Here is a 16846-nt window from a genome sequence, read left to right as displayed (position 1 = left end):
CCGTCCCAGTGCCTGACTGCTCTCTCTGAGAAGAAATGTCTCCCCATTTCCAGCCTGAACCTCCCCTGGCGCAACGTGAGGCCATTCCCTCTAGTCCTATCACCAGTTATCTATGAGAAGAGGCCGACCCCAGCTCCCCACACCTCCTTTCAGGTAGCCGGGACTGTCACTTGCGACGTGACCCGGGGCTGGCTCTGAGCCGCCCCCCCCCCGGCCCCGCAGGTGCCCCGCACCCCGTGGGGCTCCCCATCAGCCCTCCCCTCCCCTCTCCCCGCGTCTCCCCTTCCCCTCCCCGACCCCACCGAGCACCCTTCTCCCCCCTTCGCCCTCCTCGGCCCTCCCTTGGCCCCCCGCCGCCGGCCGGCTCGGGCACCCAGCCCGCCCCACGGGGCGGTCCGGGGGCGGCGGGGCGGTCCGGGCGGCGGCGGGGCGGGGCGGGCCGAGCCGGGCCGGGCCCGCCCGGGTGCAGTTCCCCGCTCGGCGCCGCTCCGCCGCGCAGTCCCCGCCGCACGTCGGGCCGCCGGAGCCTCACGTCGGGCCGCCGCCCCGCCGCGATCGCTATGAATGCGAGCCGGGCCCTGCTCTCCGCCGCCTTGCTCGCCGGCCTCCTCTGGGATTTACCGTGCTGCCTCCCGGCCTCCCTCCCCGCCGCCGAGGAGCTCGCCAAGGGCGGCAGGGGCCGCAGGGCGCCGCGGTCCCCCCGGGAGAGCCGGCAGAGGCAGGGGGGACAGCCCGGGGGCCGGGCGCCCCCCAGGGCGGAGCCCCACGAGTACATGCTGTCCCTCTTCAGGACCTACTCCATCGCCGAGAAGCTGGGCATCAACGCCAGCTTTTTCCAGTCCTCCAAGTCCGCCAACACCATCACTAGTTTCGTGGATAGGGGACAAGGTAAGCGCCGACCCCCCCCCACACACACCCCCCCATCTCCCCGCAGCGTGCTTTATTTTTTGGGTTAGGTTTTTTTTTTTCTTCTTCTTCTTCTTCTTTCCTTTCCTTCTTTTTATTTTCCTTCCTCTCGGTGTCTTTGGGGAACTCGTGCATTTATTTTAAAGCAAAGTGGCCCGCAGCGCGAATCCCGGAGCTGCGTGCGGGACCCACGCGTGGTCGTCCCCAGATCGGCTCGGGGGCAGGGAGAAAGCAGCCCCCGATCTGCAGGCGAAGCACGGGTGTAAATGCAACCTTGGAAAAAAAAATGAAAGAAAAAAAAAAGAAAAGAAAAAGCTCTTCTGGTTTATTTCCTTCTGCCAAAGAAAAGATCTCTCCCTTATCGCTTCAGCTCTAAGGCAAATAGAAAGTTCAAACTGACCGAGGGCAAACACTCGCTGCCTAAAGCCGCCCTGCTTTATCGGGATTTACCTGCGAGAGCACCGGGAAGCGCCGGGGCCGGGCTGCGGCGTTTGGCCGGGGCCGCTCCGAGCCCAGGTAGCGCCGGGCCCCGACGTGCCCCGACGGGGGGGGGGCGGAGCGGGGCTCAGCTGCGGGCTGCCGCCTGTTTGGGGCCGCATCCCGCTTGCTTTAAAAGTCCTGGATGTGGGGACAGCCCCGGGGGTGGCCGTGGATGAGGAGGACCCGGCCCTCGGCTCCCTCGGGGCAGGGGCTGCGCTCCTCGGGGGGAGCCCGGAGGAGGGAGAGGCACAGGTAGGACGGGGACAGCAGGGTCCCAGGCCTTGACCCCGCTGTCCCCAAGGCAGCAGAGATGCCGCTGGCCCCCCGGGACCCCTCCGCGACCCGCAGCCCCGGGGGGGGGGGGCTCGCTCGGCTTTCCCCTCGCTCTTTTATAGCTCGGACTCAGGGCAGAGGGCGCAGGTTGCGTGCGGGTCCAGGGGAAAACAGAAATTCCCTTCCCTCAAAATGCCCCCCGGATAGCTATTGATTTATTTAGGTATTTATTAATTCGCATTGTGCCGGTTTGCGGGCCGTTAATGATAGACTCATTAAGAGGTTCTTAACGAAGGTTGCGCGTCTTTTCCTTCCCCCCCGCTTGAAGACCCCGCAGCCCCCTCCCGGGATCCCCCGGGACTCGCCGGGACCCCTCGATTTTGGCGACAAAACACGGCACCGCGCAAACCCCACGGCTCCCCGGAGCTGCAGCGGCCGCGCAGCCCCAAAACCAACCCGGATCCCTCTGCGAGCCTTCAGCCTCTCCTCCCCTACACCCCCTGCAGGGGCCAGCTCTGGCCCCCGTCCTTGTCCCCGTGTGTCCCCCCCACCCGGCTCGGGGGCTTGGGTGTCCCTCTGCGCCCCTTGGGTGCCGGGGCCGGGGGCGCCGTCGGGGCTGGGGGCGCGGGTCGGTGCCCCCGCGGTGCCCAGACGGCTCCTAGGGACAGGGGACAAGGGACAAGGGGCAGGGGACAGGAGGGTTTTGCTTTCTGCCTTCGCCCCATGAAGGTCTTTTAAAAAAGGGGGTGCGGGTGGGGGACTTTCCAGGCACAGGGTTTCGAAAGCTCAGCCTTAAAAGAACGGCCTCGGCCGCTTTTCCCCCGCAGGAAAATCGGGGGAGATAATCGAGATCATCCTATTCTTGCTAAGCCGAAGAAAGACAGTTAATTTAACAAATTTAGCTCATCTTGCTGCATGGGAGATTGTACTCCGGGGGAAGTGATTTGCTAACAGAAGTCCCGGTTTGATTAAGGGAAAGCCTCACTTTTCCCCCATTGATTTTGATTTGATGTGTCACGGGCTGTGACCTTCTGCTGGACCTTCGGAGGGTTGCTTAGCATCAAGCCACTGATTGGAGTATTTCAACTCAGTGATCTAATTGAGTGTTCATGTCATAACATATCAAATATTGTCTAGTCTCCCGTAATGAAGCGGACCAGCCAATGGCACATCACCAAAAAAACTTCAAGAGAAGCTTCCGTTCCTCTGAAGTGGGAGCTGGTTTACTGCCCACCTCCCCGTGGGCTCCTAGCCCGCTTAATTGGCGAGCTGCGGTGGTGCTGCTGATGAGCAGCCTTTGCTCGGGGAAAGCGGGGCGGGGGGGGGGGGGGGGGGGGGGGAACTTGCTGTCGATTCATTTGCAGACAGTATAGCCGCCCAAATGGACCCAATTAAACGGGCTGAGCTTTACCTACGGCCGTGGCTCTACCTTGTCGGCAGGGTTTGGGGGGACTGTAGCGGAATAAGGGGGCGGTTTTGGCCGCACAGCATCGCTCCCCGATGGGGTTTGCACCCCAGGACGGCCCGGCCCGGCCCCAGCCATCGCACCCTGCTCTCGGCTTCTTTCTTTCCTTCCCCCTGGAGCTAATAGGATCCCTTTCAGGCTAGCTCGAGAGCCACACCACTGCCATATATACGTACATATATATATATATATATGCATTTTTTTTTCCTAGCGATAGAAAGAGTGCAGAAAGTGTGGGGGGAAGGATTTGCGATTCCCCCTTCTCCACCCCCTCCCGCCCCCCACTCGCTCCCCCTTGTTACGGTCGCAAGATCAGACAGGACCTAGCTGAATGTAGGAAAATTACTGTTGGCACATGAAGTAACTCATTAAAACGCAGATGGTGCTCTCGCTGGCCTCAGGACCCCCAGCATTGGCGCTCCACGGCAAGGCAGGACAATTAGGAGCTGCAAGGGCTCCACCAGGCAGGAAAAAAAAAAAAAAAAAAAGGAAAAAAAAATAAGGAAAGCGGGAGGGAGCTGGATAAGGCAGCCCCTAAACAAGCAAAGCCACAAGGAGCACGAACGGCGGCATGGCTCGGAACAAACCGAAAACTAAATCGTGCGAGGGATGCGCGATTTTCAGCGGGGTGTCCCTGGAGGAGCGGCACCCACGGGTGGTGGGGGGGGGGGGGGGCTGCCGGGGTTTCGTCTCGCCTCCCCCTTTTTGGGGCCGAAAGGCTCCCGGAGCAGCGGGATTTTCGCCCGGCAGGGACGGGGAGACGGCAACGTGAGCTCGTCCCCTTTTTTCCTCCCTTTTTCCTCCGCCGTCTCCATCGGATGGGCTTGGGGTGCGCTGCCCTTAGGGTAGCGAGGGGGGCGAGGAGGAAGGGGAGAGCCCCCGGGCAGGGGCTGGAGGTGGTCCGGCTGTTCGTGGGGCAGAAGGAAAGAGCGTAAATCCCTCTCGGAGTTCCTCTGGTGCAACATGTTGATGCAAAACAGCGGGTTTCTGGGCGGACCGAGAGCTGCGCCGCAGTGCAATCCGCGCAGCGCCTTTTGCCCAGGCAGTGTTGTCGTTGGCAGGAGGAAAATGAAATATAAGCGGGGAAGTATTTTAATGGGGAAGGAGGGAATTCGCAACTGTTAATTATTTGGTGACCTTGTATTCGATTTGTTTGAGCCCCTTATAAAAACACTAATGCACACCAGACGGCCGCGGCGAGGCAGCGAGCAGCCGCTTCCAAGCCCAGCCGTGCGCCCGGGCGAGGAGCGAGCGCTAAAGCCGTTACCGGAGCAAACTGGGTGAAAAATGTGGGTTTTTTTTCGATGATTTTTTTCCCTTTTTTTTTTTTTTTTTTCCTTAGTTTGCGTTCGTTTTCTTTCGGGAATCCTCCGCGGGCAGAGGCGGAGCGGGGACGCGCAGCGCCCGCGGCACAGGTAGCGCTGCGGGGTCGCTCGGCTAAGGGGTAGTGGGGGCTCGAGCGTGTCAGGATGCTCATTTCGAGCCCCATCCTACAACCGATTTTTATTTTATTTTATTATCATTATTTTTAATCCAGAAATCCCCCGGCAGGGCTTGCTAGGAGGCCCCCTTTTATTATTATGATGATTATTACGATGATTTTTATTTTTTTTTAATCATTATTATTTTGAGAACGGTGGGATCGAGCTCTCCGCTTTGGGGCTGCCCAATTTCCAGCGCCCAGGGCTGGGCTGACCCCAACCGGGAACCGGGAGGCGAGAAAGCCCGGAGCAGCCCCGGGCCAAGCCCGGGCAGCGGCTGAGCCCCCAGCCCGCAGCCTCGCCGTACTCGTTCTCCTCCTCCCTTCGCAGTCCTGGAGAAAAAAAGCAGCTGGTCGGAGAAATGCTCGTTCCCTTGCGCTGGAGATTTCGCGGCAGGCTGCGATCGGGAGTCGTTGTGTGCCTGAAATGCGGTTTCCGAGCGAGAGGGGAAGTTTCAGCCCTTGCTAGTTGTGGGCAGATCTGGATATTGTTTGGATTTTTTTTTTCTTCCCTGCATCCCGGCTCTTCCAGCCCAGAAATAATCCTCCGAAGCGTCCCCTCGCTGCTTTTCTTAGCTCCGAGCCCCGGGGATATTCGGTCCCGTTTCGGCGACGCGAACGAAGCCGGGAGGGGCAGGAAGACGCCGTGATTTCTCGTCGATCGAAATATTTCGGGGGGCGAAACGGTGGCAGACGGGGGGGGTGTTGGTGTCTCTTACGGCAGGCAGAGCCCCCCCGGGGAAGCCCCTCTCCTCCCCAGCCCATCTCCCGCGGCGGGGCGGGCAGACCCGGAGCCCGGAGCACCCCGGAGCCTCCCCGGAGCCTCCCCGGAGCCCCCCGGAGCCCCCTCCGGAGCTCTCGGGGACCGGGACCGGCTGCTGGGAAGCGGCGAAACCGAGCCGGGGACCCGGGCTGCCGCTGCCCATCCCGGGGCAGCCTTGCCGGCACGGATGCTGCGAGCCGGGGATGGAAGGTAGGTTGCAGCCGTGTGCCTCCCCGCCGCGTTTTGGGGCTGGAAACAGCCCCCCCACACCCACACGGTGGTTTGCTCGGCTTTGGGTAGATTTGGGAACTCGCCCGAGGAATTCGTCCGTCTTCCCCCTGTAACTCGCCAGCCGGGCGAACGAAACGTTTCGATCTCCTCAAGCCGGTGTAACAAAAAAAAAAACAAACCAAACGATCGGAGCCGAGGACTTGAGAGCCGGGGAAATACCACACGTGGGGAGGCAGCCCCTTGTTCGCAGGGCTCCGAAGGCAAATACCTGTCAGCGCTGCGACTCCGCAGGCAAGGGGCAGCCCGTCCCAATTACCCGGGCTTTAATTTCCAGCGAGCGGCTGCGAGGGGTCTTTTAAAACTGCGAATGTGCTTTTGGTTTGCGAGTTTAAATACGGCTCGAAAGAGAATTCGGGAACGGGGGAAAATTCTTCTCGAATGCGGTTTTGGGTATAATTTGCAGTGATGTAAAGTTCAGATCCGAGCCCTGATGTATTGGCCGGCAGCCCGGTACCTGATCTGCCATGAAAAGGGAAACTCGGTGTAGCCTTCCTTAACCCCCGGCTCGCCTCAAAGGCCGGGCTGCCTGCGACAAAGAGGAGCCGGGAAGCCCGAGGTGCTTCCCACGGGGAACTAAAGGAAACGTCGCGGCCACGAAAGGGGTTTCGCCGCGGGGACGGCAGAGCCGCCGGCACCGCCAAGCGGGGCGAAGCCGGGGAAGGGGCGGGCAGGGGGCTCGGCACAGCCCCCCCGACCCCTGCCCCTGTCCCTGCCCCTGTCCTTGTCCCGAAGCCCTGGGGAGGGCTCTGCTCCGTCCCCCGCCGGTGGCACACGCTTAAATCCGGCGTAGCCTGCTCCTTTCTCTCTCCCCCCCTGCCCGCCCCCAATATTTTATCTTGGCCTGCAAAAATAAACAACGGCGAGTGGAAATAAGGCTAATGCCCCTTACGTAGCTAACATTCGTCTAAATTAACGCTGCGAGCATAAACACAGCCCCTCGGGGCGTTTGCAGCGATGTGTGCTTTCCCCTGCCCGGCTCTCTCCAAATAATTCAGGAACAGGAATAACAATAGGGACAGCCTCAGCTGGCCCGAGAAAAAGGCAGAGCTTTGAGCAGGGTGGTAGAAACCACGGGGTTCACCCCAAACCCTTCTCTGCTTCGGGGGAAACCCGGAGATGCCGAGTCCCGGGTCGCACAAAGGGATGGGGACAGCCCGGGTGTCCCCTCGCCTTCCTTGTCCTGTGTGCCGGAACAAAGGTCCCCAAAGCAGAGCCACCCCTGCCCTGCTTCTGGAGGCTCCCGAGGTGCCGCTTTCTCTCCCTGACTTTTTTTTTCCGTACTTTTTTTTTTCTTTTCCTCCTCTTTTTTTTTTTTTTTTTCCCACCCTCTCGACCGCACTGGGAGCGAGCCAGTCCCGGGTTAGGATTATGTATTCATCTGGAATTATTAGGTTACGAGAGCGAATAAATAGCGTTTATCTGATCGGATCCGAAGCCGCTTGTTTGAAACAACCGGGATCCCTGCCCCTCGCTGACAGAAGAGCCGGGAACCGCCGCAACCAGCGGGACTTTTCCACCGCGGAGCTGCTGCCGCCGGAGCCCGGCTCGCGGCCCCGCTCGCCCGGGGCCACCTTCCTGCTCCCGGTGGCCGTGTCCCCAGCGTGTCGTGCCACACGACGGGCCACCGCCGTGCCCCAGCCCCGCCAGGCTGCGGCCTGGGAGGGTGCCGGTGGAGAGCGCGTTTTGCACGGCCACCCCTCCCCGGGGCAAACTCTGGGGGCCGCAGAGCGGAGCTGGCTGCCCCCTTGCCCCCCCCAAAAGGGTCTGCAGAGCCTTCGCAACCCCTGCAGCAGGGACCCGCGGGGAACTTGTCCCCCCGTTTCCCTGCCGCCTAACCCGCACCCCCGGCGGGGCCGCGCCGCGCTGCCACCTGTGCCCTCCCCCGAGAAAGGGCTGGGGGAGGAGATTTGGCTCCGGAGGGACACGGGGCTGGAAGCAGCCCCTCGCTCCCCCCTCCAGCCCATGCCGAAAGTGGAGTGCCGAAGAGGGCGAGCATCTCCCTCGGGAACCAAACTTGCCACCCCCCCCCCGCCCCCCAGCAGAGATGGAGCCGTGGCCGGTCCTAAAGCCGGGGGCTGAGGGCAGGGGTAAGGGGGCCGCATCCTAACCCCGGCGGTGGGGGCAGGGTTAAGGGGCTGCTCTGCGTCCCTGGGGGTCGCTGGGGAAGGGGAGGAGGCGGAAAGCTTCGCCGCAGCCCGGCGATGCCAGGAGCCCCCGCTGCGCCCACCAGGTGCCCCCGGCCGTGTGCGCGCAGGCAGCGCTGGGGGGGCGACAGGCGAGGAGGAGGAGGAGGAGGAGAGGGGTTTGGGGGATTGGGTCGTGCCCTCGGGGTGCACACCCCCTTCTGGCTGACCCCCCTCTGCGCCGCTCCCCAGGGCCGTTTTTACCTATCTTTTTTTTTTTTTTTTTTTTCGGGTCTATAGAGAAGCTGTTGCCATCACCTAGGACATCCCCATCTTTCGGGGGTTGTTTCTCACAGTCCCCCCCCGGGATCCCCCCGAGAGGGCTTTCTCTCCCCGGGGCAGCCACTGGGGCAGGTTTCTTCCCCACCATCCCCACCGGAGCCCCCACACTCCATCTCTTCCCTCTCGGTGGCTGTGGGAACGCGCAGCCACGCACCGCGACTCTCCGGTGCGTAAATCCGCGCTGCTGGCCTGCGTGCTGAGCCGCACTCATTTTTACATCGCTGTGGCATGCCTGAAGGTCTTGGTTTCCATAAATCATCCCGTTGTCCCTCCTGCCCCCCCCCCCCCCCCCCCCCCCGGAGGTTCCCCCAGACCTGTCAAGTAGAGCCGAGGTTGTGAAATACACTGATTAGGAATAGCGATGACCTTTGGTATCAATAAATAACAGGGGCTGTATATTTCTTTAGGCTCCCTTTCGGCCTCTGGAGCAGGCTGGGTTTAGAAAAGCGGCGAGGGGCTGCTGAACAGAGGCTCCAGTGACACTTTTACTATTGAAATATACACAAGCTTTACTAGCTTCTGGGGAAACCCGGGGGCTTTGGGAATTTTTGTATTTGCTGGGCTGTAAACATTTTATTGGAAAGCAGCTCAGGGGAATCTGGTTTGCTTTCTGTGCTGCATTTTGTACACCCATGTGTCAAAAAAGAAGTCTATTTTTTTTCTCTTGAAGAAGAACATATAAGTATATATGTACATATGTATATATGTATCCAAGCACACTGTGGATGCTGGCTGGGCTGATTGGCCAAGGCCATGCGTGAGTAGGGGCTGCCATGTGCTGCCTCTGGTGTGGGAATGGGATCTCCTGTCTGGTGCGGTTCCTCCTCTTCTCTCTTCTCTTCTCTTCTCTTCTCTTCTCTTCTCTTCTCTTCTCTTCTCTTCTCTTCTCTTCTCTTCTCTTCTCTTCTCTTCTCTTCTCTTCTCTTCTCTTCTCTTCTCTTCTCTTCTCTTCTCTTCTCTTCTCTTCTCTTCTCTTCTCTTCTCTTCTCTTCTCTTCTCTTCTCTTCTCTTCTCTTCTCTTCTCTTCTCTTCTCTTCTCTTCTCTTCTCTTCTCTTCTCTTCTCTTCTTCTTTCTCTTCTCTTCTCTTTCTTCCCTGCCCATCCCCATCCCCATCCCCATCCCCATCCCCATCCCCATCCCCATCCCCATCCCCATCCCCATCCCCATCCCTCTGCCCCCCGACCCCACCTCAGGCCCAGGGGTCCCTCCGGGGTGGTTTTGGGGGCGCCCTGCCCTCCCTCCCTCCCCATCCCCGTACCCCCCTCAGCTCACCCTCCCCGAGCACTCCCTTTCAATTCTCTTTTCTCCCCCCCGCAGACGACCTCTCTCCCGCTCCCCTGAGGCGCCAGAAGTACCTGTTCGACGTGTCCACCCTCTCGGACAAGGAGGAGCTGGTGGGGGCCGAGCTGCGCCTGTTCCGCCGCCCCCCCCGCGGCCGCCCGCCGCCCCCTCCGCCCCCTCCGGCCGCCCCCGTCCTGCAGCTCTTCCCCTGCCTCTCCCCTCTGCCGCTGGGCTCCCGCAGCCTGGAGGCCCGGCCGGGCGGCTGGGAGGTGTTCGACGTGCGCCAGGGCCTGCGGGGGGAGCGGCCCCGACGGCAGCTCTGCCTGGAGCTCCGCGCCTCGCCCGGCCGCGGCTCCCCTCCGCCCCGCCGCTGGCTGGACCTGCGCGGCCTGGGCTTCGGCAGGGGGACGAGGCCGCCTCAGGAGAGGGCGCTGCTGGTGGTCTTCACCCGCTCCCGGCGGCGGAGCCTCCTCGGGGAGCTGCGGGCAGAGCTGGGGGCTCCTCCGCCGCCGCCCCCTCCTCCTCCTCCTCCCCCCGCCGGCCGCCGGCCGCCCCGTCAGCGCCGCACCGCCTCGGCCAGCCGGCACGGCAAGAGGCACGGCAAGAAGGCGAGGCTGCGCTGCAGCAAGAAGCCGCTGCACGTCAACTTCAAGGAGCTGGGCTGGGACGACTGGATCATCGCCCCCCTGGAGTACGAGGCGTACCACTGCGAGGGGGTGTGCGACTTCCCGCTGCGCTCCCACCTGGAGCCCACCAACCACGCCATCATCCAGACCCTGATGAACTCCATGGACCCCGGCTCCACGCCGCCCAGCTGCTGCGTGCCCACCAAATTGACTCCCATCAGCATCCTCTACATCGACGCGGGCAACAACGTGGTGTACAAGCAGTACGAGGACATGGTGGTCGAGTCGTGCGGCTGCAGGTAGCGGGCGGGCGCCCCTCGGCGGGGGGCCGGGGCTGCGCCTGGCGGCGGAGGGCGAGGAAGACGTCGGACGAAGAGCGAGGAAGGGCGAGGAGGGGGGCGGCGGCGAGCCGGGAGCCGCGGGGAGGACGATGGTCCCCCTCTTCCCTTCCTCCTCCTCCTCCTCCTATTCCCTTCCTCCTCCTCTTCTTCCTCCTCCTCCTCCTCTTCTTCCTCCTCCCCTCCTTATCTTCTTCCTCCTCCTCCTCACCTCCTCCTCCTCCTCCTCTCCTCCTCCTCCTCTCCTCTTCCTCCTCTCCTCCTCCTCCTCCTCTCCTCCTCCTCCTCTCCTCCTCCAATTCCTCCTCCTCCTCCTCCTCCTCCTAGCGCCCCACCGGGTCTCCCTTCCCGTGCCTCCCCCCCACCCCCGGGCTTTATCTGGCCATCTCCCCTCCCTCCGAAGGTGAAGGCAATTCCCCAAGTACAAAAAAAAAAAAAATAACCGGGGGAGGGAGAGGGAGCGGACCGAGCCCCGTCTCTGAAGTTCCTCTGAAAAGGGCTATTTCATTTCTGCCCTCTCTCTTTCACATTCCTGCAAGATTACCGGCCACAAATAGCCTCCCCCTTCTCCCTCCCCCTCGAGGAAAAAAAAAAAAAAGAAAGAAAGAAAGAAAAAAAAAAAAAGAATTGCTCAAGATTGTAATTACCAGTTAGGTTATATTTTAAGACAGCAATGAAAAAAAAACTGTGAAAAGAGCGAAGTGTTACAGAAAGCACAAGCGGGGTGAAGGGGAAAGGAAAACTCCCTCGGATTTCACGACCAAGTGCAGCAACGCGGGGACGGATCCCTGGGCAGCTCCGGATCCCTGGGCAGCCCCAGCTCGGGGGCTCCGGCAACCTGCAGCAGTATTACACGCACAAGTGGCGCTGGAAAAGGCATTTATGTCCGCTTGCTGGTCCCTTCCCACCTTTGGGCTCAGCTTCACCCGAGGAAAGCGCACTTGGAGGCGTGCCGAGCCCTTTTCCTGATGCAACTGTTTGTAGGCTCAGGCTTTCCCCCACCGATGGCCGGAGTCGTTAGCTTCTCCGGTGTCGCAGAGCTACAAATGGGTGGAAAAAGGAAAAAAAAATAAAAAAGAGAGAGAAGAGAATAATAATATAAAATGCTAGTAAAAAGACTCGACCAGGAGCAATAATTTAAAATGCACATTTTGCCTGGGATGCGCTGTTGTTCATATAAAAGTTGTAAATATTCGTTTATTTAAACAGACTGAAAAGTGCAAAATGGAGATGAACAACAGGCATTTCTTTTTTTTTTTTTTAATGTACAAAACATTATATGCACTCGAAATGTTATAATTTCTAATATTTTTAAAAGTTTATATTTGAGTTGTACAGAATTAAGCATTAATCAAATATTTCATTCTTACTTAACATTATCATTTCCTTAAAATATTATTACAAGATTTTAATTCTGTGCTAATAATGGAGAAAAGACTTTTTTTTTTTTTTTTTTTTACTGTCTACCTCACTATAATGCAAGTATTTACAACTCTAAAGTTATCTGAGGTAAATTAATATTCAGAACATTTTTACAATACACCTTTACTGGACGATACTACAACTATTACTGTATTATTAAACTTTTTTTTTTCCAAAAAGTCAGCTTGCTTTTATATGTTCTATTATTTTGGTTAAGCAGATCTGAGCTCTCAAATGTTGGCTCCAGTGCTAAAATGCTGCAGAGCTGAGTTGGAGCAAGTGCCACTTTAAGACTTACCTAAAGCCATTCTTCCTATTCGAAGACTTTTTGTACTCTCACAAGATCTTTGGTATGTACTGGTGGCAGAAATTTGCAAGAAGCTGCATTATGATTTTATGCATTTGATGCGGTGATTTACGGTACTGTAAGTGGGAGAATGCATGAAGTGGAAAAATTCAGGCAACCGTTTGTAAATCTCATCTGTACTGGGCACGTGTATATACACTGTATTATGACGATGAGCAAAAGATAATGAATGTTTTATAAATGATATTTATTTTTTTGATGCAATGGGTAATATATTTATTAAATCTTTCCTGGTTATCTCGTAGATAATGAAGAACTATTCACTGAGTAGTTGTTTCAGTAAGAGAAGTCCCGTCCTCTCTCATGACAATGTGTGCAGAGGACGGGGTGCTCTCGAGTGCAGGAAGCCCGGGGGGGTCTGAGACCCCATCACAAAACAAAACACCCCAAAAAAGCCTCATCTTACATGCCCTAGACCTGCAAGAGCTGCTTACCTTGCGGCAACCGTGGAACGTGTTTGAAAACAAGGTTCTTTTCATATAAAGTGGAATTGCTACCAGATCACAAGATCTGATCTTGCATGCTTTTCTCTGGCAAACCTCCTGCTTGGACTGGTGCTTGAACAAAGGGCTGCAGGACTGGGCCTGGGCGTCTGAACAGCAGCAGCTGAGAGACCTGCAGAAGAGTCCAGCCTTAGTGTCGGTACAACTTTCAGAGGAATATTTCTCTTTAGTATTTACTAGTGCTTCAAATTCATGACTAATAGTAGATTTGGGAATAGCAGCTTTAAAAAGAGCTTTGGTTTTAAAGCTGGGTTTAAAGTGGTATTCCGGCTGGCATGGATTTTGGTGGCTGCTCCCACCTCCTTGATCTATGGACCAAGCTCCTGCTCTCATTATGGAGGAAAGCAATGGAAAAACGACACAGAAAATCCACAACCCAACAGGCTGGAACGCGCTCTCTGGGCAAAGGTAATCAAGACACGTCGGGTGCTGTAAACTGGAAATGAACACAATGTAAAAAGCCAAGATTTTACAAAATTCACAGATAGCAAATTGATTGAAGGCTGAATGAATCACCTCTTGATTTCACTGACCAGGGAGCACAACTGCATCAGGTGTACAGACCGTGCTTTGGTTAACACCGTGTTTTTCATGCAGTTTCCTTTCAGCGTGAAGCCCAGTATGGCTTCTGTTGCAAGCCTGTACGTGGCACGCTTGGTAGCAAGCTGCAGTGTCACTGAGCTCTCCTTTCTGGTGCACCTCAGGTGTGCTTCTCGGGAGTTTGGTCAGACAAAGTCCAGCTGGGGAAGGCCTAGGAGAACTCTCCTCAAAAGAAGTCCTTAAGAAGCAACAGTGAAGATTTTGCTGTGTTGGATGTGCACTGCAGAGCCCTTTGTACCTTCTCCTACATTAACCGGTTTTTAGGAGACGTCTCTGATGGCCAGAAAAGGTTTGAAAGCCCTTTTACCAAATGTCTCTGATTTTTTATCTCCTAGGAGAATGAGAAAAAAAAATACCTAAGTATTCAGAATCTGCAGTATCTGCTTTGGAGACAAACCTTTTGGACTTCACTTGCTGCAAGAGAGGAAACGCTGGCCTTGTTGAGCACGTCCTTTGGATGCTATAGCTAATGTAACATCTGAGCCCATTTTGGCAAGTCTGCTCTTCCTAAAGACGGAATCTCTCTCCATTTCCTTTTTTAGTTCTGCAATATTCTTTTGTAAAAAACTGAGAGAAAAAGCACAGTGCTGAGGAGAAGCGTAAGGATACAGCAGGGCTGACAGATGGTCTTTTCTCTCTGCCCCTGTCCCACTCTCCCCCCAAGTGCTAACCAGCGAGCTGAACAAAAATACCAGTAACTATTTTTTCAGCTTTTACCACAAATACTGAAAGCCTTTGTTACAGAGAAATCCAAATATGGTAACTCGGTGGATGTGTAGCTCAGATCTCTTTGTCCTGCCAAAGTAATATGAATTTTCTTTTCCATTTCTCAACTCCCCATGCTCAAAATCATGTTTGAAAAGGGGAAATGATTTCTTTTATTATGTTGCTGGCCAGAAGAGGGAGCAGAATCTATTAAGTAGTGGGAACAGACACCAGCAGATAGAAGACAGCTGAGGTCAGTCTGCCTGGCTGTGGGATGCCTATCAGCGAGCGTTACCCAATTCATCCATCCCACTGGCTGAGTTGCTCAAACACACAAAAAAAATGACATGCACTTCTCTAAAATAGAGATATTATCCAGCAGAACAATTAAATAATGAGTATTTGAATGAAAAAAGAAATGGTTTGGAGCTTAAGTCTTTTCTTTGCAAGTGCTGTTCCCCCTTTATAGACCCCAAGTTCTCTCTTACATGTATTTAGGGGGGCTATATTTTTACTTTCTTTTTTGTGTGTGTGCGGAAAAATGCTGGACCCCCTCATCCCCCACATGACCAATAGTTCCAGCCTTCCTCTCCATTATTTCCATGTAGATGAGAGTTCAGTCTGTTCACTGAAATATGTAAAATTAGCATGTCCATTTTTCACACCTCAGAGTTTAACCTCAAATGTTAGCAGAGGGACAGAGTCAATGACATTGAATTCAGCTTCTTCCTTTATAATCTCTCCACCTTTGCCTCAGAAGCACATCTGAAGCCTTGGGGAAGCCAAGTGACTGAAGTTCAGGTCTGTCAGTCATCCAGAGGCTGGGCAGCAGGACAGTAGGTTACAATAGCGTGCAATTTGTTCTCTCGCATAGCGGCCATGTGCCGTGAAGGAGTTTTTTCCTCTGGAGTGGGGTTCTCCTGTCAGCATCCAGCTATATTATACCGTTAGATTTCCAAATATTTGTGCTTGTTGCTTTGCGATGTCAGGCCGGTTGTAAACTGTGGATGTTCCAGCTGTTCGTGATTGTGAGGGAGGAGAGTCAGTGTGTTACCCCTGCTGTGCTCATCAGCTGCCTATTCCTCGATGACTACAGCCCTGCAAAGTACCGCTCGATCTGACCAATCTCAGTGAATACACGTTATTATTTAGTACATTGTACAGCTGGGAATTAGGAAGGGTTCTTCCAAGGCTTTAACTGGGGCTAGTTTTGCCTGCCTTCAGCCTGATGGGCCCCTATATTTGGTCACATGCTAGCATTTGGGCCACCACGAGCTGCTGCAAAATTAGTGTTTGTTTTAATTACATCTGCTGTCGACGCTCTCTCTGGAGATGAGGAGCCTGAAATCAGACTGGGGACTTTTATCTCCCCAAGACCCCTTTCCTACTAACAGCTTTCCGCCCTGTTCTTTATGAAGACTCTCAGGGGAATTTCCATCTTGCAGAGCAATTGCTTAATTAGAAAAAATACCATTATTTTTCAGAGTGACAGAATTTTAGTGCTAGGGAAGAACAAGTGAGAAGGATCCAAGGACACTGGCTTTCATCTGGGTGGGCAGGAGAGACCTCAGGTGAATACAAAAATTGGAGGTCTGGTTGACAACTCATTTCTGGGGTGGAAGTGGGAAATTGCAGGAGGGCCATAGAAGGACAGAAGGGATAATGTAAGGGCAAACTGCCAAACATCTGAGATGTCTTTACACTAATGCTAAGAGTATGGAGAATAAACAGGAAGAACTAGAAGTCTTGGGACACAACAAAGGCTACACTTTAATCAGCATCACACAGACTCTGCAGAATAAATTGCAGAACTTTAATATTAGTGGAGAGTGTAATTTGTGTGGGAAGGACAGGCAGGAGAAAAGGGAGGAGTATTATCTGACATATTATGAATGCATGGCCAGAAAGTGGGGAGAGACAGAGCTGTTGGAGATAAAATAGAGAGGAACAGTATGTCTCTACTAATGATCACCTAAAGAGGAAGAGGAGGTCGACGTCAACTTTTTTGAGCAACTACCAGAAGCGTACTGAGGATATGAGGTAGTGGTAATCAAGGGCTTTATCTAATCAGATATCTGTTGTAAGAAAAATCAAAAATAAAACCACAAAAAGCAGCGGAGCGCAGACAGTTCCTCAAGTTTTTGGAATGTGTTGGGACAACTTTCTGTTTCAAAGTGTGGAGGCAGCTACAGGAGACACGGCCAGATAAGGTTGTGATAGATATGACTAATGAAGAGGAACTTGCTCAAAGGCAATTGGAGCTCATGCATTGGTGGAAAAGGAGGAGAGCAAGACCAAATGACTCCTGTAAGGCAGATTTCCACACATTCAGGGAACTGATAGGGAAGGTCCTTCAGGGAGGGGCTGAAAGGGGAGAGGAAGGAAAGAAACAGGCAATTTGGTAAAAGTTCATATACTGAAGGTCCCATAGGAAGCTATCCTGCTGGCAAGGACAGTGATGAAAGAAACCAGGGTGCTTGAGTCAGGGGCCATTTGGTTATCTGACAGCAAAAATGCATTATACAAAAGGTGAAAAAAGACATCCATTTAGAGGCCAGTAGCAAGTGGTGTAAGAATTGGGGCTGGGGCTCAGTACTGGGGCTGGTTCTCTTCGATGTCTTTATCAATGATCTGGATGAGGGGATCGAGTGCACCTTCAGTAAGTTCCCAGATGACTCCAAGTTGGGCAGGAGTGTTGATCTGCTCAAGGGTAGGATCCCCGCAGAGAAATCTGGTTAGGATGGACCCATGGGTTGAGGCCAACTGAGGTTCAACAAGGCCAAGTGCCAGGTCCAGCACTTGGGGCACAACAACCCCATGCAGTGCTACAGGCCGGGGGAAGAGTGGCTGGCAACCTGCCCAGTAGAAAGGGGCCTGAGG

General features: G+C 55.1%; 1 protein-coding gene across 1 annotated transcript; it reads left to right on the top strand.

Annotated features, from left to right (window-relative positions):
• The first annotated feature begins 471 nt into the window (after nucleotides 1-471).
• GDF6 (growth differentiation factor 6) lies at nucleotides 472-12355 on the top strand. Its single transcript, XM_080581298.1, has 2 exons — nucleotides 472-888; nucleotides 9442-12355. The coding sequence occupies exons 1-2, from the start codon at nucleotides 561-563 to the stop codon at nucleotides 10332-10334; spliced, it is 1221 nt and encodes a 406-aa protein (XP_080437424.1). The 5' UTR covers nucleotides 472-560; the 3' UTR covers nucleotides 10335-12355.
• Nucleotides 12356-16846: the final 4491 nt, after the last annotated feature.

Source organism: Anser brachyrhynchus (assembly GCF_964034855.1).
Source record: "Anser brachyrhynchus genome assembly, chromosome: 2".
NCBI classification, from domain to species: Eukaryota; Metazoa; Chordata; class Aves; order Anseriformes; family Anatidae; genus Anser; species Anser brachyrhynchus.
The sequence above is the reverse complement of the archived record's forward strand: the minus strand, read 5'-3'. Positions and strand labels throughout refer to the sequence as shown.